Genomic DNA, 21,814 nt, shown 5'->3' on the forward strand with positions numbered 1-21,814 from the left:
CACAAAAAGGTGAAAGGATTATCTCCACATGTGCGTTTCCCACCGTGAAGCATGGACGAGGATGTGTGATAGTGATTGATTTATTTTGAATTCAAGAAACACTTAATCAGCATGGCTACCACAGCATTCTGCAGCGATACGCCATCCCATCTGGTTTGTGCTTGGTGGGACTATCTTTTGTTTTTCATTGGGACAATGACCCAACACTCCTCCAAGCTGTGTAAGGGCTATTTGACCAAGAAAGAGAGTGATAGAGTGCTCCGTCAAATGACCTGTTCTCCACAATCACACGACCTCAACTCAATTGATATTGTTTGGGATGAGTTGGGCCGCAGAGTGAAGGAAAAGCAGCCAACAAGTGCTCAGCATATGTGGGAACTCCTTCAAGACTGTTGAAAAAGCATTCCAGGTGAAGCTGGTTGAGAGAATGCAAAGAGTGTGCAAAGCTGTCATCAAGGCAAAGGGTGGCTACTTTGAAGAATCTCAAATATAAAACACTTTTTGGGTTACTACATGATTCCATATCTGTTATTTTATCGTTTTGATGTCTTCACTATTATTCTACAATGTAGAAAATAGTTCAAATAAAGGAAACCCTGGAATGAGTAGGTGTGTCCAAACCTTTGACTGGTACTGTATGTAAATTGTAAAGTCTTGTGTCTGTAAAGTGTTTTTTTGTTATGTGTCGGACCCCAGTAACACAAGCTGTCACCAATGGCGTCGGCTAATGAGGATCCTAATAAATCAAATCAAATGGATATTGAAAAGATGTTAAACATGACTTGAAAAAGCAATCAGTTCCATCTACTACAGAACTCTATGTGTAACCCCAGCTGAATGGAATTGAAATGTCTGCTAAAGAGATTATAGTGCATTGAGGTGAAACTGGATCTGTGTAGACAGAGAAAAGTGTACGTTTTCATTCACGTCTGAAACAGAGCCTTTCTAGTTGATTTGCTTCAGGGCTTGAAGTGGTTGGGGATGTAGACATTGCATTCACTCTATAAAGTGTGTAATTGTCCAAAGCCTTGGTGCTCTCCGTTTCCTCACATCTTTGGGTGGCAGACCTATGCTAACAGATTGTGTTAATGCCTTAATCTGCTTTGCATTGGGTGGATGGCATTTTTACCTTGTAATTGGGAAGGAAGAGGACGAGTGTGTGTATGTGCGTGTGTTTAGAAGATCTATTAAAGGAGCTGTCAAAGCTCATGATCGTTTTGACGCGGCAGGCAACATTAGTGACCTTTTTGATACACCACATCACAGAAGTCACAAGCCGTGACCGGTCTCCTATTGATTATCCACACTACTGAGTACAGAAGCGGTTTTACAAGAATCCCAAAGATAATTAGATTAAAAGTCTTGTAAACCCGACCCTTGTCAACAGCAGTGACTAGGGTCTGCAATTCATGATGGACTCTTTTGGTAGTTCGATAAGGTGGAAAATGATTGTTTCCGGGGTGTTTCCCCTTCAGACAGACAAATCTCCCAACAAATCATGAGGCAAACATGCCAGAACATTACAATTTCAATCCAAAATGTACAAGAAAAACCTTTGCAGTTGTTTAAATGATGGTGGTTGATTAGCTACACATTAAAAATAACCTTTGTGATCTCCATCTTGCTAGCCACTATTTTGTGTATGGGGTATGTGGCCAACAAGGCAGTGACGCAGGCAGTTTCTCTATGACAAACAGACATTCTATTATGACAGACATTACGTGTTAACCCGGAACATTGGATAAATAGTGGGAGGCGACTCGGTTAGCTTTCGTTGTATATAGATTATCTCAGCAATAACCATTTTAGCAATACACTCTTATCAGAGCGATTTACAGTTAGGGTTAGGTTGCAGTTTTCCCCTGTCAAGTTTGTTCATTACTACAATGCCTGAGCACAACAGAAGATAGCAATATATGTGCATAAAGATGAAAGCATGATAAAATCATTTTTCCAATTCATGGAAGATAAGCAAAGATGAGTCACAATCTGTGTGGACGGCTATGGACGCGTAATCCACCGTGGGTCACTAACGTACTAGCAACAACATCTGTGTTAACGTGCTAGCAACAACATCTGTGTTAACGTGCTAGCAACAACACGCTAATGGAAAACATGCTTACAGGTAGCGGCAAACCTGAACCTGGGGATAATGGGATTAACACCTCACTGCGGCCTTCCATGATGACCATACCAACAACAAAACAGCAACAACAGCAACCACCATACTAGGGATACAGCTGGGCAGGTAACCTTTAGTGACAGCTGCTGCACTACCAGCGAGGCGGCTGTGTCTGTTAGTCAGGTGAGCTGGGAGAGTGGGAGGAGAGAGGGAGAGAATGAGTGAATGAGAGGGAATGGTAGATGGAGCGAGGTTGAGAGAGCGACACCAACTGAATGAGAGAGAGGGAATGAAAGAGAGAAACGTAGAGAGCAGCAGACTGTGATGAAGAGGTAGGCAGATTGCTCAGGTGGATAGGCTCTGTTTAGCTATAACACCATGTCGAATTAGTAATTGAGGCAAGCCATATCTGGGCTAGGTAGATGTCAGTAACCTTACGGAAAAAAACACATTAATTTCACATAATCACATGTGTTTCACAAATGATCACGTGATCTTCTGTGAAGTTATTGTCATAACGTGACAACATGTAAAAGCAACCTGTGATAACACAAAACTAAACGTGAAAACATGACCTCGTGAAATAAATGTGACAATAAATGCGTTTTTCACTTGTGAAAATGCAATTGAACATGTGAGAGTTAGATTTTCACATGTGAATTTTCCTTACATGTGGAACTGCAAATTAGATTTTAACACGTGAAAATTATATTCCACATGTGAGAATTCAGTTTTCACGTGAAAGTTGTTCACATGAAAGTACAAATTCGATTTTCAAATGTGAAAATGTGTCAAATGTGAAACTTCATTTAAAATATCATCACGCGACGTGTTCCAAAACTACATGGTTTCACATGTGAAAGGATATATGATCACATGTGAAAATCCACAAATCATCACATTTAAAGTGTTACAAAACCATGATTTAACATGAAATTATGTGGTTTACTGTAAAGGGTTATGGATGGTTAAGTGGAGTAAGAGAAGAGAACACATAAGCAAAATAGGAGGTGTCTGTCTGGGTACATTTAGCGTTTTTCTCTCCAAAGATTTAAAACTTCAGTGAAGACATCCAAGCCTCTATGTAAATGAATGAGGTAGAGACGCTGGAGGGATTTGAAAACCCAGCACAACCCCAAACACGATTCTGATAAACTAAAATGGAGATAAAACGCAAAGTTGTGCAGCTGCAGGCAGTATAAAACTAATTAGAGCACGTCAGATTGGAGGAGGCAAGCAGGCAGCCTTCATACGGCTGATGACATTACTCTGGGCTTTGGTAGAAAAATGTGTTACTTATTAATCAAACAAAGGGGACTCTAACACAAATTTGACAACTACAAGCAGCAATGCATCATGGGCTGCCAAAGAAAAGCGCTAGTGATTGGCTTAGAGAATATCCTCCCCATCATTTCATGGCAGCGTAGCCTGGTGGTTAGAGTGTTGGGCTAGTAACCGGAAGGTTGCCAGTTCAAACCCCCGAGCTGACAAGGTATAAATCTGTTGTTCTGCCCCTGAACAGGCAGTTAACCCACTGTTCCCAGGCTGTCATTGAAAATAAGAATATGTTCTTAACTGACTTGCCTGGTTAAATAAAGGTATAAAAAAATGTATCTTTATTTTTTCGAAGAGCACAGCGGGATGTGACATTTACTTTAAACAGTAAACCGAATATTTAAAAAAATAGAGCCGTAAAATAAAGTGTAGTGGCTAAATTGTCTAATATAATTGTCCCAATGCAATTTCCATCTTAATAATTTAGCTACAATGGAGAGTGGTGGAAGTATGAAAACAAGCATTTCGCTACACCCGCAATAATATCTGCTAAATATGTGAATGTGACCAATAAAATTGGAATTATTTGATTTGTATAGTTCTGACTCATACAAATCCAATGTCCAGAGTTTGATTCAAATTGGAACGTGTTAATCCATTTATTTGTTGTTATTCTCTTTACAAAAATTGAAAGACTATTATAATAAAATGTCATGATTGTTATAAGGAGTGGACCAATATGCAGCGTGGTAGGCGTACATTTTCCTTTGTTAAATGAACACCGAACAAAAACAACAAAATACCAAACGTGAAGCTAAATAATAGTGCTAACAGGCAACTATCCAAAGTCAAGATCCCAAAAAGCACAATGGTGAAATGGCTGCCTAAATATGATCCCCAATCAGAGACAACGATAAATAGCTGTCTCTGATTGGGAACCATACCAGGTCAACATAAATCACTAACCACCTAGATGACCCACCCTAGTCTCTATCACGTCCTAACCAACACAGAGAATAAACAGCCCTCTATGGTCAGGGAATGACACAAAATGGATTCTGATCAAAAATGGAAATGAAAACGTCCTTAAATTCAAACTAAGCTAACATACATTGCATGGCCTGGCATTACCAAAGCTTTTTTACACATACCTTCAGAACCTGAAGGTTGATTAATGTCTAAGATGTTGCTGTGCATAAGTGCAGCCCTTGGTCAACAAAACTAGCCCTAGACACATGTTTTCTCTGTATCAAAATGAATACCAGCTCTTTTGTTTTACATACCGTGAATCATATAGACTGCTCAAAAAAATAAAGGGAACATTAAAATAACACATACTAGATCTGAATGAATGAAATATTCTTATTAAATACTTTTTTCTTTACATAGTTGAATGTGCTGACAACAAAATCACACAAAAATTATCAATGGAAATCAAATTTATCAACCCATGGAGGTCTGGATTTGGAGTCACACTCAAAATTAAAGTGAAAAACCACACTACAGGCTGATCCAACTTTGATGTAATGTGCTTAAAACAAGTCAAAATGAGGCTCAGTAGTGTGTGTGGCCTCCACGTGCCTGATCTCCTGAGGGATCTCCTTCCAGACCTGGACTAAAGCATCCGCCAACTCCTGGATAGTCTGTGGTGCAACGTGGCGTTGGTGGATGGAGCGAGACATGATGTCCCAGATGTGCTCAATTGGATTCAGGTCTGGGGAACGGGCGGGCCAGTCCATAGCATCAATGCCTTCCTCTTGCAGGAACTGCTGACACACTACAGCCACATGAGGTCTAGCATTGTCTTGCATTAGGAGGAACCCAGGGCCAACCGCACCAGCATATGGTCTCACAAGGGGTCTGAGGATCTCATCTCGGTACCTAATGGCAGTCAGGCTACCTCTGGCGAGCACATGGAGGGCTGTGCGGCCCCCCAAACAAATGCCACCCCACACCATGACTGACCCACCGCCAAACCGGTCATGCTGGAGGATGTTGCAGGCAGCAGAACGTTCTCCACGGTGTCTCCAGACTCTGTCACGTCTGTCACATGTGCTCAGTGTGAACCTGCTTTCATCTGTGAAGAGCACAGGGCACCAGTGGCGAATTTGCCAATCTTGGTGTTCTCTGGCAAATGCCAAACATCCTGCATGGTGTTGGGCTGTAATCACAACCCCCACCTGTGGACGTCGGGCCCTCATACCACCCTCATGGAGTCTTTCTGACCATTTGGGAGTCTCTATGGGGGTGCCACAGGGTTCAATTCTCGGGCCGACTCTTTTCTCTGTATATATCAATGATGTTGCTCTTGCTGCGGGCGATTCCCTGATCCACCTCTACGCAGACGACACCATTGTATACACTTTCGGCCCGTCATTGGACACTGTGCTATCTAACCTCCAATCGAGCTTCAATGCCATACAACACTCCTTCCGTGGCCTCCAACTGCTCTTAAACGCTAGTAAAACCAAATGCATGCTTTTCAACCGATCGCTGCCTGCACCCGCATGCCCGACTAGCATCAGCATCACCACACTGGATGGCTCCGACCTTGAATATGTGGACACCTATAAGTACCTAGGTGTCTGGCTAGACTGCAAACTCTCCTTCCAGACCCATATCAAACATCTCCAATCGAAAATCAAATCAAGAATCGGATTTCTATTCCGCAACAAAGCCTCCTTCACTCACGCTGCCAAAATTACCCTAGTAAAACTGACTATCCTACCGATCCTCGACTTCGGCGACGTCATCTACAAAATTGCTTCCAACACTCTACTCAGCAAACTGGATGCAGTTTATCACAGTGCCATCCGTTTTGTCACTAAAGCACCTTATACTACCCACCTCTGCGACTTGTATGCTCTAGTCGGCTGGCCCTCGCTACATATTCGTCGCCAGACCCACTGGCTTCAGGTCATCTACAAGGCCATGCTTGGCAAAGCTCCGCCTTATCTCAGCTCACTGGTCACGATGGCAACACCCATCGTAGCACGCGCTCCAGCAGGTGTATCTCATTGATCATCCCTAAAGCCAACACCTCATTCGGCCGCCTTTCGTTCCAGTACTCTGCTGCCTGTGACTGGAACTACTTTTATCTCCCTCACCAACTTCAAACATCAGCTAGCTGAGCAGCTAACCGATCGCTGCAGTTGTACATAATCTATTGGTAAATAGCACACCCATTTTCACCTACCTCATCCCCACAGTTTTTATTTATTTACTTTTCTGCTCTTTTGCACACCAATATCTCTACCTGTACATGATCATCTGATCATTTATCACTCAAGTGTTAATCTGCAATATTGTAATTATTCGCCTACCTCCTCATGCCTTTTGCACACATTGTATATAGACTCCCCTTTTTTTCTCTGTGTTATTGACTTGTTAATTGTTTACTCCATGTGTAACTCTGTGTTGTCTGTTCACACTGCTATGCTTTATCTTGGCCAGGCCGCAGTTGCAAATGAGAACCTGTTCTCAACTAGCCTACCTGGTTAAATAAAGGTGAAAGGGCAACAACCCAGCAGCAGGACCGCTACCTCCGCCTTTGTGCAATGAGGAGCAGGAGGAGCACTGTCAGAGCCCTGCAAAATGACCTCCACGTCATACCACCCTCATGGAGTCTGTTTCTGACCGTTTGAGCAGACACATGCACATTTGTGGCCTGCCGGAGGTCATTTTGCAGGGCTCTGGCAGTGCTCCTCCTTGCACAAAGGCAGAGGTAGCGGTCCTGCTGCTGGGTTGTTGCCCTCCTACGGCCTCCTCCACATCTCCTGATGTACAGGCCTGTCTCCTGGTAGCGCCTCCATGTTCTGGACACTACGCTGACAGATACAGCAAACCTTCTTGCCACAGCTCGCATTGATGTGCCATCCTGGATGAGCTGCACTACCTGAGCCACTTGTGTGGGTTGCAGACTTCATCTCATGCTACCACTGGAGTGAAAGCACCGCCAGCATTCAAAAGTGACCAAATCATCAGCCAGGAAGCATAGGAACTGATAAGTGGTCTGTGGTCCCCACCTGCAGAACCACTCCTTTATTGGGGGTGTTTTGTTTCACTGCCTATAATTTCCACCTGTTTTCTATTCCATTTGCACAACAGCATGTGAAATGTATTGTCAATCAGTGTTGCTTCCTAAGTGGACAGTTTGATTTCACAGAAGTGTGATTGACTTGGAGTTACATTGTGTTGTTTAAGTGTTCCCTTTATTGATTTGAGCAGTGTATTTGGCAAAGCATCAAAAAGTGACACAAACTGATACCAGGCAAAACACACTTACACTTTGGGACCACATGAACATTTCTACTGTACTCACCGGCAGTGACATTGCTGGGCGTGAGGGTCAGATTCCACAGTGCCAACGTACGTGCTGAAACACAAGAGGAAAATCATATATTAATACACCACTAAAATATACAGGAAACCCATGAATAAAACCATATTCCATTTACAATTCATGTATAGTCCTATTCAGGTTTGACATGAAGATGGATACGTGTTGGAACAATGGTGACAACAAAGGAAAAAAAGAGACTCAAAATGTCATAAAAGTCTTGTAATTATCTTCTTTGTATTCTGCCCTCCATTACTTTAAAAATGTGCTACCAGTCAACATAGACAATTAGGCATGCCAGAGACGCAACACCAGAGAAATTATTTCAACAGTCTGACAAGGTGGAATACAAGAGACAAAAGAAGAATCGTCTTTGATTAATATCTGTAAACATGATGCTTGCCACAGTAGCTAACCATTCCCTACGCCCCATTCCCCCTATCCCTCACCCACCACTCTCCCCTTATATTAAATAAACTCAGGAAAAAAAGAAACGTCCCTTTTTCAGGACCCTGTATTTCAAAGATAATTCGTAAAAATCCAAATAACTTCACAGATCTTAATTGTATGGGGTTTAAACACTGTTTCCCATGCTTGTTCAATTAACCATAAACAATGAATGAACGAACATGCACCTGTGGAACAGTCGTTAAGACACTAACAGCTTACAGATGGTAGGCAATTAAGGTCACAGTTATGAAAACTTAGGACCCTAAAGAGGCCTTTCTACTGACTCTGCAAAACACCAAAACAAAGATGCCCAGGGTACCTGCTCATCTGCATGAATGTGCCTTAGGCACGCTACAAGGAGGCATGAGGACAGCAGATGTGGCCAGGGCAATAAATTGCAATGTCCGTACTGTGAGACGCCTAAAACAGCGCTACAGGAAGACAGGACGGACAGCTGATCATCCTCGCAGTGGGAGACCACGTGTAACAACACCTGCACAGGACCGGTACATCTGAACATCACACCTGCGGGACAGGCACAGGATGGCAACAACAACTGCCCAAGTTACACCAGGAACGCACAATCCCTCCATCAGTGCTCAGACTTTCCGCAATAGGCTGAGAGAGGCTGGACTGAGAGCTTGTAGACATCCCTGGCAGCATCACCAGACATCCCCGGCAACAACGTCACCTACGGGCACAAACCCACCATCGCTGGACCAGAGAGGACTGGCAAAAGTGCTCTTCACTGATGTGTTGTGGTTTTGTCTCATCAGGGGTGATAGTCAGATTTGCGTTTATCGTTGAAAGAATGAGCATTAAACCAAGGCCTATACTACTGGAGGGTGCATCATGGTCTGGGGCGGTGTGTCACAGCATCATCGGACTGAACTTGTTGTCATGCAGGCAATATCAGTGCTGTGCGTTACAAGGAAGACATCCTCCTCCCTCATGTGGTAACCTTCCTGCAGGCTCATCCTGACATGACCCTCCAGCATGACAATGCCACCAGCCATGCTGCTCATTCTGTGCGTGATTTCCTGCAAGGCAGGAATGTTTTCTGCCATGGCCAGCTAAGAGCCTGGATCTCAATCCCATTGAGTACGTCTGGGACCTGTTGGATCAGAGGGTGAGGGCTAGGGCCATTCCCCCAGAAATGTCCGGGAACTTGCAGGTGCCTTGGTGGAAGAGTTGGGTAACATCTCACAGCAAGAACTGGTAAATCTGGTGCAGTCCACAAGGAGGAGATGCACTGCAGTACTTAATGCAGCTGGTGGCCACACCAGATACTGACTGTTACTTTTGACTTTGACCCCCCCCCTTTGTTCAGGGACACATTATTCAATTTCTGTTCGTCACATGTCTGTGGAACTCGTTCAGTTTCTGTCTCAGTTGTTGAATCTTGTTATGTTCATACAAATATTTACACATGTTCATAAGTTTGTTTGAAATAAACACAGTTGACGTTTCTTTTTTTGCTGTGTTTACATGGAAATATTCCCTTTTTCTCTCCGGCGTATGCTTTGATGTACAGGTGCATTATTCAAAAAGTGCAGGGTACATGGCACCCATGGAGCATGTTTTGTTTGAGCCAGGGCCGCATCGCATCTCATCATGAAGGAAACCTAGCACTCATGACTGTCAAATAGTTCCTTCCAAACATAATTCCATGTCCGACAACCGTCTCTTTTCCACTCATTGAACTTAGATCAAAGGACAGTTGGATAGAGGACGCTATCCATGTCAATAAAACATAAATATATATTAAAACATTCATAAAGTACAGGCAGTTTGGGCTGATGAAGTCAGAGGCAGTCTCACATGAATGGACAGGCCGTCCTTTCATTTAATCTTAGATCATCCTCAAGTCCTGAGCCGGAATATAGAGGTCACACAGCACACTGTAGTGGCTCAAACACACAACCCATTTCATCCTCAAAACACTGCAAACTGTTTCCATGATTCATCCTGTATCTTTGGTGGATTCATATCCCATTTTGGTAGGAGTCCATGTTCATGTTCAATATGTGAGACTTGGCCTTGCTAGTAGGCCGTGTAAATGTTGATATGACGGTTGATATTTACAATGCATTTTCACAGCTCCTAAAGGCCTGTCTCTTCGGCCTTCAGTCTTTTCCCCCTACCTGCCACTGTGGCTGCCATTCACTGACATAAAACAAGTTGGCCCAAGAACATGATTTCAACATAAACGGTTGTGTTATGTTCAGAGAAAGACACACACAGACACACATCCAAGCACTTAGCATGCATGCACACATGCACACACACCCACTAACCCTCTAACCAATGGACCGCATGTCCACACACTGTGAGTACTGTGAGGACATGCGGTCTGCTTGTTGGAGGGTAGGTCACACAGACAGCACACACAGAACGTGTGGTACTACATTGATAACACAAGTCCTACAATCCATCTTCAGAATGATTCTATAATAGAGGAATTCCCCAGGGATGTACTCACGCGTGATGACTGTGTCCACGCTCCACAAACATTACCATAACATTCTCCCCTTACAGGGAACAGGCTCTGGACATGGCTTGTGACAGTCCATCCATTCTAAATAGTTATCATTAGAGAGGCTGCAACCTATTCCCGACACAGTGCACTACTTTTGACCAGAACCCTATCGGCCCTGGTCAAAACTAGTGCACTACATAGGGTGCCATTTGGGACTCAAGCAATCATTCCAGAGAGACTGCAGGCCCCTAGTGATCCTATGCCCTTGGTTCAGGGAGCCCCTGCATGGGTAGATGATATGTCAAAGGACCAGGCCAATGAGATGACATGCCTTGCAACCTATACAGGCTCAAAGCCAATACAGTACAAACAGATCCCTGTGATCTCTCTGATACCTTGAAAAACCCATAGAGATACACAGTCTTGAATTTGCTTTTCCATCTCAGTAAACAATAATTTCACAGTACTGTATGTATTCAATGGGCACTCTAATAGATCACCCATCTCCCAAGACCAAGTCCCATCTCATCTCATGATCTGCTGATCCTCAACACGGGGGCCCCACAAGGGTGCGTTCTGAGCCCTCTCCTGTACTCCCTGTTCACCCACGACTGCGTGGCCACGCACGCCTCCAACTCAATCATCAAGTTTGCGGACGACACAACAGTGGTAGGCTTGATTACCAACAACGACGAGACGGCCTACAGGGAGGAGGTGAGGGCCCTCGGTGTGTGGTGTCAGGAAAATAACCTCACACTCAACGTCAACAAAACTAAGGAGATGATTGTGGACTTCAGGAAACAGCAGAGGGAACACCCCCCTATCCACATCGATGGAACAGTAGTGGAGAGGGTAGCTAGTTTTAAGTTCCTCGGCATACACATCACAGACAAACTGAATTGGTCCACTCACACTGACAGCGTCGTGAAGAAGGCGCAGCAGCGCCTATTCAACCTCAGGAGGCTGAAGAAATTTGGCTTGTCACCAAAAGCAATCACAAACTTCTACAGATGCACAATCGAGAGCATCCTGGCGGGCTGTATCACCGCCTGGTACGGCAACTGCTCCGCCCTCAACCGTAAGGCTCTCCAGAGGGTAGTGAGGACTGCACAACGCATCACCGGGGGCAAACTACCTGCCCTCCAGGACACCTACACCACCCGTTGTTACAGGAAGGCCATAAAGATCATCAAGGACATCAACCACCCGAACCACTGCCTGTTCACCCCGCTATCATCCAGAAGGCGAGGTCAGTACAGGTGCATCAAAGCTGGGACCGAGAGACTGAAAAACAGCTTCTATCTCAAGGCCATCAGACTGTTAAACAGCCACCACTAACATTGGGTGGCTGCTGCCAACACACTGTCATTGACACTGACCCAACTCCAGCCATTTTAATAATGGGAATTGATGGGAAATGATGTAAATATATCACTAGCCACTTTAAACAATGCTACCTTATATAATGTTACTTACCCTACATTATTCATCTCATATGCATATGTATATACTGTACTCTACATCATCGACTGCATCCTTATGTAACACATGTATCACTAGCCACTTTAACTATGCCACTTTGTTTACTTTGTCTACACACTCATCTCATATGTATATACTGTACTCGATACCATCTACTGTATGCTGCTCTGTACCATCACTCATTCATATATCCTTATGTACATGTTCCTTATCCCCTTACACTGTGTATAAGACAGTAGTTTTGGAATTGTTAGTTAGATTACTTGTTGGTTATCACTGCATTGTCGGAACTAGAGGCACAAGCATTTCGCTACACTCGCATTTAACATCTGCTAACCATGTGTATGTGACAAATAAAATTTGATTTGATTTGATTTGATGGTCTTCTGTACAGTAGCAGAGGTCAATGCCCTCTATTCTACCAGACGGGGTCAGTGCGGCTGACTGAACGCAACTGAAGAAGAGTCAGAGTTGTCTTCCATCTAGTCACCCTATTGTAGCTCTCAGAGTATACCGTTCACACTGGTCTCAAATTCTATCAAGAACTCAAATATGACACAACTACTTGAGAAAGGTGCCACTCTTCAGTGCACTGGTGGTACTGTTTCCTCTAAACTATCTACCATAACAATTGTCAACAGCATGCCATCCTGCTTCCATCTGCTGGCTTGCTGTCACGTTCTGACCATCGTTCGTGTGTGTTTTCCTTGTTATAGTGTTGGTCAGGACGTGAGCTGGGTGGGCATTCTATGTTGTGTGTCTGGTTTGTCTATTTCTATGTTTGGCCTGATATGGTTCTCAATCAGAGGCAGGTGTTAGTCATTGTCTCTGATTGGGAACCATATTTAGGTAGCCTGTTTTGTGTTGGGTTTTGTGGGTGATTGTTCCTGTCTCTGTGTTTGTTGCACCAGATAGGGCTGTTTTAGTTTTTTCACATTTCTTGTTTTGTAGAGAAAAAAAAAGTAAAAGTAAAACTAAAAGTAAATGTAAATATCCCCACTACCTCGGGACAATTGGGGACATTGCCCTGTGTAGGGTGCTGTCTTTCTGATGGGACATTGAACAGGTGTCCTGACTCTGTGGTCATTAATTATTGTAAGAGTAGGGGTGTTAAACACAGTGTTCTGGCTATGTTCTGTCCCTCATACCATCATGGTCACCTGATTATCCCCAGCTTGTAACTATTCTCCAGGTTGTTGCTGTGAATGTCCAGCCCTACCACTCACCTAAATACTGTGCTCACGCACCAATAATTATTCCTTGCATTCATTCATGTGCGTGAGTCATCCCACACACACGTTCCAATGATTCATTTCACCGCTGACTGTCGTAATGCAACTTGACAAGTTTATTGCTCAATTAATAAACTATGACTCATGCAAACTGCAGATGTTAGAAACAGAGCCTAAAACAGTTGCAATCATCTTTTCACACCATTTCAAGTAAAATCAAGCTTTTTGTTCTCAATAATTGGTTTACTATGAAGATTGATGGATAGGCAGGATAGGCAGTACCGCTCTCTCTCCCCCACACACTGAAAGCTATTAGTGACTGTGTGATGAGTACAGTATAAGCTATGTAGATAAGAGATCTACCCAGGCAAATCCTGGGTAAAAACAAATAGGTTAGCATTACTTACGGTAGTCATTTCGGAAAGTTGTTAAGGGAGATGTTCAATATACAACCAATTCAACAACTTGTTGGTGTAATAGCACTGATAAATCATGGCCTTCAGAGGCCCATTAAGGGGAGACAGACATTGATTCATGAAATCTGAGATGAGATGTTGATCACCGTTTGATCCGCATACTTTCCCAAAGCTTCCCTCTGCTTAACAGGCACAGATATCAGAGATGGATGAGAGAGAGAGAGAGAGAGAGAGAGAGAGAGAGAGAGAGAGAGAGAGAGAGAGAGAGAGAGAGAGAGAGAGAGAGAGAGAGAGAGAGAGAGAGAGAGAGAGAGAGAGAGAATGAGACAGAAAAGGAGAGAGAGGGAGAGATGAGACAGATTACTCTCTTGATATGTGGAAGGGAGTAAACATCCTCTGCTGCAGATAGCAGGATGTCTGGTGGGAAGGAACATCAAATCCATAGGAAAACATGCTCTGAATTGTGTGAATGAAATGACAAAGCCTGTAGAATAAACAACCAGGTATACAATTATGGGGAGGTGTTCATAACTTACTGGACATATTAAGTTTACACAGCAGCAAGTAATAATACGAGGGGGCCACAGTACATATCCCCATTGAAGTTTTCTGTTGAATAGTCACCATGGAAACAGAACAACTGCTGCACAACCTCCCCCACCCCACCCACAAGTTTGATATGTCAACGTCTATTGACGCCAGCCGTCGCCCTTGATTGCGCTGAGGGGGCTCATAAAGGCTATGGATAAAAAAAGGATATACATGATTCTTTATTTTTACTAAGCTGTTTAATTGTAACCAAGTAGTGGCTAATGTGCATCTTATCCTTCGATATCCCTTCAAAAGCACTCGTGGCTAATTAAAGAACTGTGTGCGTACCCATGATCGCATGCACGTGAGTGTTACTGAACCATCGCTCACTGGTCCAACTGCCACAAATAGTTAATTGCACACAAGCTAATTTGATCCTTAAAGGAAGAAGGACATTTCTTATTGCTGTCACGTTCATCCTAATGATGAGACCAGGGCGCAGCGTGCGTAGAGTTCCACATCATTTTAATAAACTGAAACTCACTGAACAGAACAGAACAAAACAACAAACAACCAACCGAACGAACCGTGACACTATACAACTAGCGCTGACAGGCAACTAAACATAGACAAGATCCCACAACACAGAATGAGGAAAATGGCTACCTAAATATGATCCCCAATCAGAGACAACGATAAACACCTGTCTCTGATTGGGAACCATATCAGGCCAGCACAGACATACAAAAACTAGAGTAGCCACGGTAGTCGCACCCTGACCTAACCAGAATATATAGAAAAACAGAGATGTATAAGGTCAGGGCGTGACAATTGCATTAGTTGAAAATGGATTCCATCCAATTAGCAGGCTTATTCAAGGGAGACAACATCAATATTGCAGCTTCATCAGCGTTTTTGTAAACCTTTATTTAACTAGGCAAATACTGAGCTGTATTGTACGCAAACATTTTTTTTTTTTATTATATTATTTTATACTAATACAATTGTACAAGATTTTGTTTAACAAGTAATACACGTTTTGTATATCCCCAAAAGCACAAATCAAAATCGACAAAGAAGTGGTTAATTGGCAACAACATTTTGCAATGGCCATCTCAGTCTCAAAACGTCAAACCCAATAAAACTGGTGGTTTGATTTTCAGAAGGAAGTCCCAAAGCGCAGACGAGGGATACCAAGGATCTAGAAGGATTGTGTATGGGGGAATGGTCTAAGCTCCCTCCCAATGTGTTCTCCAACTTATACAACAGCTCAGTGCAGTTATCTTCGCAAGTTGAGGTATTGAACATTTTTGAAAACATTTTTTTTAAAGATATATTACTTGTTAAACCAAATCTCTTTCTCTGAGCAATTGTATTAGTATAAAATATACATTTTTTGGAACATACAATGTAACTTAGTATTTGAATTATTTATTTTATACAGTCATTTTTGCTCATCTTTTCAAGGGTGTCAATAATTTTGGAACCCCACTCTATTTGCATAGTTTATTTGCAAAGCTCTAGTCTCGTCAGAGATGGGCTGTATTTCTGTTACATGTACTGTGTGAAATATGTATTTTAATTTCTTCTGAGTATTTTGCATTTTGTATTACACTGGGCTGAACTACACACAATCTATTTTCGAACAAGATATTTTGAAAGCTGTCATTTGTATTTTCAAAATCTCTATGCCATTTTTTATACAGCTGTTCACATTTTTGTTGTCCTCTTTCACCCTACATTGGTATCAAAAGTCTGATGGCGCTACTGTGTGATGAGAGTTTCTACTAAATGAACGGTGCATTTGGAAAGTATTCAGACCCCTTTCCTTTTTCAACATTTTGTTACATTACAGCCTTATTCTGAAATGGATTCAATGACTTTTTCTATCATCCATCTACACACAATACCCCATAATGACAAAGCGAAAACAGATTTTTAGAAATGTTTGCAAATGTATAAGTATTCAGACCCTTTGCTATGAGACTTGAAATTGAGCTCAGCTGCATCCTGTGTGATTTGGAAAAGCACACATCTGTCTATGTAAGGTCCCACAGTAGACAGTGCATGTCTGAGCAAAAACCAAGCCATGAAAGTCAAAGGAATTGCACATAGAGCTCCGAGACAGGATTGCGTCGAGGCACAGATCTGGGGAATGTGACAAAACATTTCTGCAGCATTGTAGATCCCCAAAAGACAGTGGCCTCCATCATTCTCAAATGGAAGAAGTTTGGAACACCCAAGACTCTTCCTAGAGCTGGCCATCTGGCCAAAATAAGCATTAGGAGGAGAGGCCTTGGTCAGGGAGGTGAGCAAGAACCCGATGGTTCAAGAACCCCACTAAACTAGGCCAATGACAGTTCCCAGTGTGCTCTGCAGTTGTTCATTTTCATATATACCTTTACATTTTGGTCATTTAGCAGACAATCTTCTCCAGAGTAACAGTGCATTCAACTTAGGTAGATGAACAACAACATATCCAGTCATAGTAAGTAAGACGTTTCTGTAACGTTACTGAGAATGTTGTTGCTTTCCGGGTGGCTACTTGCAAATGTATTTTTGCATTCTAAAAAAATAAAATACATGTATGTTAACTAAATACAATACTTTGCAGAAATATGTTTTATTTGATTTTGATACATTGGTCTTTGGGGTATTTTTGAAGTAGTATATTGTCATTGTAGTTTGTCATTCATGCCCATCCCTGTGTTGTGTTTTCACCTTTCATGTGGAAGTTGAAAAGACAAGGAAGAAATAGCTCTGAAAAATTGTTTGATGGGCAGGGAAGACTATGTTCCCGTTCGTTGTGTGTCATCTCAGAACTTTTGCGTTGTTTTTTTCCCAAGAGTGCTCTAAGAGAAGGTGGTGACCTCATGACATGAGAATGACAGTTGAAGAAAGAAACTGTTACATTTTGTTCTGTGTAAACTCTATATCCAACCATATTTCTGACCTTTTCCTCTGAAAGAGACACAAAATAACCTATCCTCTGTGGTGGCTGACAATTTCATGTGAAAATGTATGATGAAGGGTTGAGAAAATATATTTGTCATCCTTTCTCAGTAACCATCTTTGAACAGACTGGGTAAAAGGGAAACAAAGAAATGACCCCCAAAAATCCCATTGAATCCCATTTTAAACACTATCATGGTGAGTGGGAGTTATGGATAATTTCATCTTTGACATGTCTAGATAATGTGCTTGACATGATATCCTCGATGCTCTGACGTTAAAGCTCTTCACTTTTCATGGGCCTCTGTGTAGCCAACTGTATAGTCGTGGCCAAAAGTTTTGAGAATGACACAAATATTCATTTTCACAAAGTCTGTTACCTCAGTTTGTATGATGGTGATTTGCATATACTCCAGAATGTTATGAAGAGTGATCAGATAAATTGCAAAGTCCCTCTTTGCCATGTAGATGAACTGAATCCCCCCAAAACATTTCCACTGCATTTCGGCCCTTCCACAAAATGACCAGCTGACATCATGTCAGGGATTCTCTCGTTAACACATGTGTAAGTGTTGACGAAGACAAGGCTCGAGATCACTCTGTCATTCTGATTGAGTTTGAATAACAGACTGGAAACTTCAAAAGGAGGGTGGTGCTTGGAATCATTGTTTTTCCTCTGTCATCCATGGTTACCTGCAAGGAAACACGTGCCGCCATCATTGCTTAGCTCAAAAAGGGATTCACAGGCAAGGATATTGCTGCTAGTAAGATTACCCCTAAATTAACCATTTATCGGATCATCAAGAACTTCAAGGAGAGTGGTTCAGTTGTTGTAAAGAAGGCTTCAGGGCGCCCAAGAAAGTCCAGCAATTTCCAAGGACCCTCTCCTAAAGTTGATTCAGCTGCAGGATCGGGGCACCACCAGTACAGAGCTTGCTCAGGAATGGCAGCAGGCAGGTGTGAGTGCATCTGCATGCACAGTGAGGCAAAGACATTTGAAGGATGGCTTGGTGTCAAGAAGGGCAGCAAAGAAGCCACTTCTCTCCAGAAAAAAACATCAGGGACAGACTGATATTCTACAAAAGGAACAGGAATTGGACTGCTGACGACTGGGGTAAAGTCATTTTCTCTGATGAATCCCCTTTCCGATTGTTTGGGGCATCCGGAAAAAAAGCTTGTCCGGAGAAATCAAGGTGAGCGCTACCATCAGTCCTGTCTCATGCCAACAGTAAAGCATCCTGAGACCATTCATGTGTGGGGTTGCTTCTCAGCCAAGGGAGTGTGCTCACATTTATGCCTAAGAATACAGTCATGAATAAAGAATGGTACCAACACATCCTCCGAGAGCAACTTCTCCCAACCATCCAGGAACAGTTTGGTGTTCAAACAATGGCTTTTCCAGCGTGATGGAGCACCTTGCCATAAGGCAAAGGTGATAACTAAGTGGCTCGGGGAACAAAACATTTATATTTTGGGTCCATGGCCAGGAAACACTCCAGACCTTAGTCCCATTGAGAACTTGTGGTCAATCCTCAAGAGGCGGGTGGACAACCAATAACCCACAAATTCTGACAAAGTCCAAGCATTCATTGTGCAAGAATGGACAACCATCAGTCAGAATGTGGCCCAGAAGTTAATTGACAGCATGCCAGGGCGGATTGCAGAGGTCTTGAAAAAGTAGGGTCAACACTGCAAATATTGACTCTTTGCATCTTCTTCATGTAATTGTCAATAAAAGCCTTTGACACTTATGAAATGCTTATAATTATACTTCAATATTCCATAGTAACATCTGACAAAAATATCTGAAGACACTGAAGCAGCAAACTTTGTGAAAATGTATATTTGTGTCATTCTCAAAACTTTGGCCACGACTGTACACCTGTCTGAAGTTTTGTGCTACAGGTCAAATTATCATTGCATTACAGGCCAAATGAGCCTTGCATCTTGTCAGTCAAACCCTGATAAGAAGCTATAAAGACGGGTCTATGAAGTGTGCTCTATAACATGATATCTATTCCACATGCAGTCTCTGATAACTCAGAGACAATCCATCTTCATAGATCTTATCGGATCTGAGCTCCACCAAATCATGGCCTCAAACACATTGTGTTCACACATACAGCACAGAGCAACTGCTCCACATAATGTTTTGATTGGCCTTTGAAGTGAAAGTGGAGGGTGATGGGTGCGAGGTGTGGGGGTGGGAGGGCTAATCCTTATGGAAAAGAGACTGCAATCATCACAGACTACTCCTAGATCGATACTGAGGGTAACTAAGGTGCAACTCTAAGTCCCATCACCATCGTAGATGATTAGACAGATTTGATAAACTGCTCATGCAATAAGATCCCACAGCCTACGGAAATCTCCTGCCCACACCATTGTCATGTAGTCAAGCAAAACACCAGTCTCAACATCAACAGTGAAGAGGAGACTCCAGGAGGCTGGCCTTCTAGGCAGTGTTTCAAAGAAAAAGCCATGTCTCAGACTGGCCAATAAAAATAAAAGATTAAAATGTGCAAAAGAACAGACACTGGACAGAGGAACTCTGCCTCGGAAGGCCAGCATCCCGGAGTCACCTCTTCACTTGTGACGTTGAGACTGGTGTTTTGCCGGTACTATTTAAAGAAGAGTCCAGTTGAGGACTTGTGAGGCGTCTGTTTCTCATACCAGACACTCTGACTTGTTTACATAAGACAACATGTCGCCAATGTTATGTTGAAAGAACAATTGGCCCCTAAGCTTATTGAGTTGCTTGATAGTAATCACTCGAGTCTGCCACTGTTTTGGGCAAAATTACAAATGGAGACCCTGCTCCCCTTCTCCTACCCCCATCCCTCCTCTGAGGTTTCCTACAAATGACAATATTCAATATAAAAAAATTCAAAACACATTTGCGAGCATCTTGTGTCCCACTGCAATCTACTTTGAAACATGATTCCCTATGAAAGACTGCCAGACAGACACATACTGTACTCGGGTAATAGGTAGTCTTAATGAGCTGCAGGACATCAGTAGTGAGCGTAGTAGCAGCTGACTCGATACTGCAGTGCACCTCTAGTTTCCATGCAAAAAAATGTACTTGAGAAATACTGCACCAGACACCTTGGCTAGATGTCAAATTGAACGACCAAGACCTCCTCGGCAAAAACGTTGATGTTAATGACAGACTTCATGATTTATCTGAATTAATTCAGACTATTTTGAAGGAAAATGGTTGCTACCATGATTCAATAGGGACAAACAACAACAACTGCCAGGGTACGATATAGTGAACGTAACACACCCACACCGAACCATACCTCCAAGACCCACACCTTATTTTTCTTAATGAGCAGCAGAAAAACACATGCAAAACTATTGCTTTCAGCCCTCCATTAAAAAAAAAAACGTTTTGAAAGCTTTGTGTTATTATAGGTGATTGGGACTACAAAGTGCACATGGACTTCTACAGGGAACACATTCTTGCTCAGTTGCCTTGCTGTCGGCCACTGATGCTGTGGACTGACCAATATGACCAATATGACTGTTGTTGCATATGTACAGTATTCCACCAGTGCCTATTCAGTGAAGGGGAAACTCAGAATTCAACTTCCGATTTAACATGATAGACCATTAAAAATGTTCCGACACCATATTCCCCGCCCACATAGAAAACTGTCCTTAGACAACTGGAGGAGGGCCTCACCAGTGAGATTGGTGGACAGCAGGAGCAGTGTATCACAGGTCAGGTCAGCCGTTGTCCCGGAGATCACCACTGCCCAGATGGTCAACACCTGAAAAGGAAAAGAGAAATAAATAAAGAGAAAACAAGTCTAGTCAGTCTGTTTCTGGAACTGGGGTAAAACACATTTATCTAAAAGACAGATGACATAAATTCAGTACTGATGAATCGACTTGAGACGAGGGAAACATAGGCGGACACTATGTCTAGTGTCTAGCATTAGTCAGCCTACCTCCCACACGAAAATGCAGAAAATATCCCCAAGTTCCCAATAGTGCATTTCTATGCTGTTCACTGAATAAAAAAATGATGCTAATGTATCAAATTCATTGACTATCAGACATACTCCTAGTCTCAGCATCGTAAAATACTGCATTCATTTTACATGTTGGTTTTATGCACATATTTGACATTTGTGGAATGAATTGTTCATGTTATTTATATACTTCACTATAGGGTTCCGTGATGTACAGTATAACGAACAACCTGCAGAGTTAAAACCTTCAGGACTTTCCATTGAACCTGAAGTACAAACATTCATGTCAATTATGCATGCATATTGCACCAGCTTGTCATGTAGGCTGTAAAGAATATATTCACATGCACCCTTTCCCTTCTGAGTACCCTGGCCCTCACGAGTGGTGCAGTGGTCTACGGCACTGCATCTCAGTGCTAGAGGCATCACTACAGACCCTGGTTCGATTCTAGGTTCTATCACAACCGGCTGTGATTGGGAACCCCATAGGGAGGCGCACAATTGGCTCAGCCTCGTTAGGATTTGGCCGGAGTAGGCTGTCATTGTAAATTAG

The 21,814-nt window shown here is 42.8% G+C and overlaps 1 protein-coding gene across 1 annotated transcript in view; it reads right to left on the reverse strand.

Moving 5' to 3' along the window:
• crhr1 (corticotropin releasing hormone receptor 1) overlaps positions 1-21,814 on the reverse strand; it is a 183,688-nt gene that overhangs the window by 122,251 nt on the left and 39,623 nt on the right. The window contains exons 2-3 of the mRNA XM_046306321.1: positions 20,970-21,057; positions 7,719-7,772 (exon numbers count right to left, since the gene is read on the reverse strand). Coding sequence (XP_046162277.1) covers positions 7,719-7,772; positions 20,970-21,057 — 142 coding nt within the window. The remainder of the gene's footprint in view (positions 1-7,718; positions 7,773-20,969; positions 21,058-21,814) is intronic.

The sequence above is a fragment of the Oncorhynchus gorbuscha genome, linkage group LG16 (assembly GCF_021184085.1).
Source record: "Oncorhynchus gorbuscha isolate QuinsamMale2020 ecotype Even-year linkage group LG16, OgorEven_v1.0, whole genome shotgun sequence".
Classification (NCBI taxonomy): Eukaryota; Metazoa; Chordata; class Actinopteri; order Salmoniformes; family Salmonidae; genus Oncorhynchus; species Oncorhynchus gorbuscha.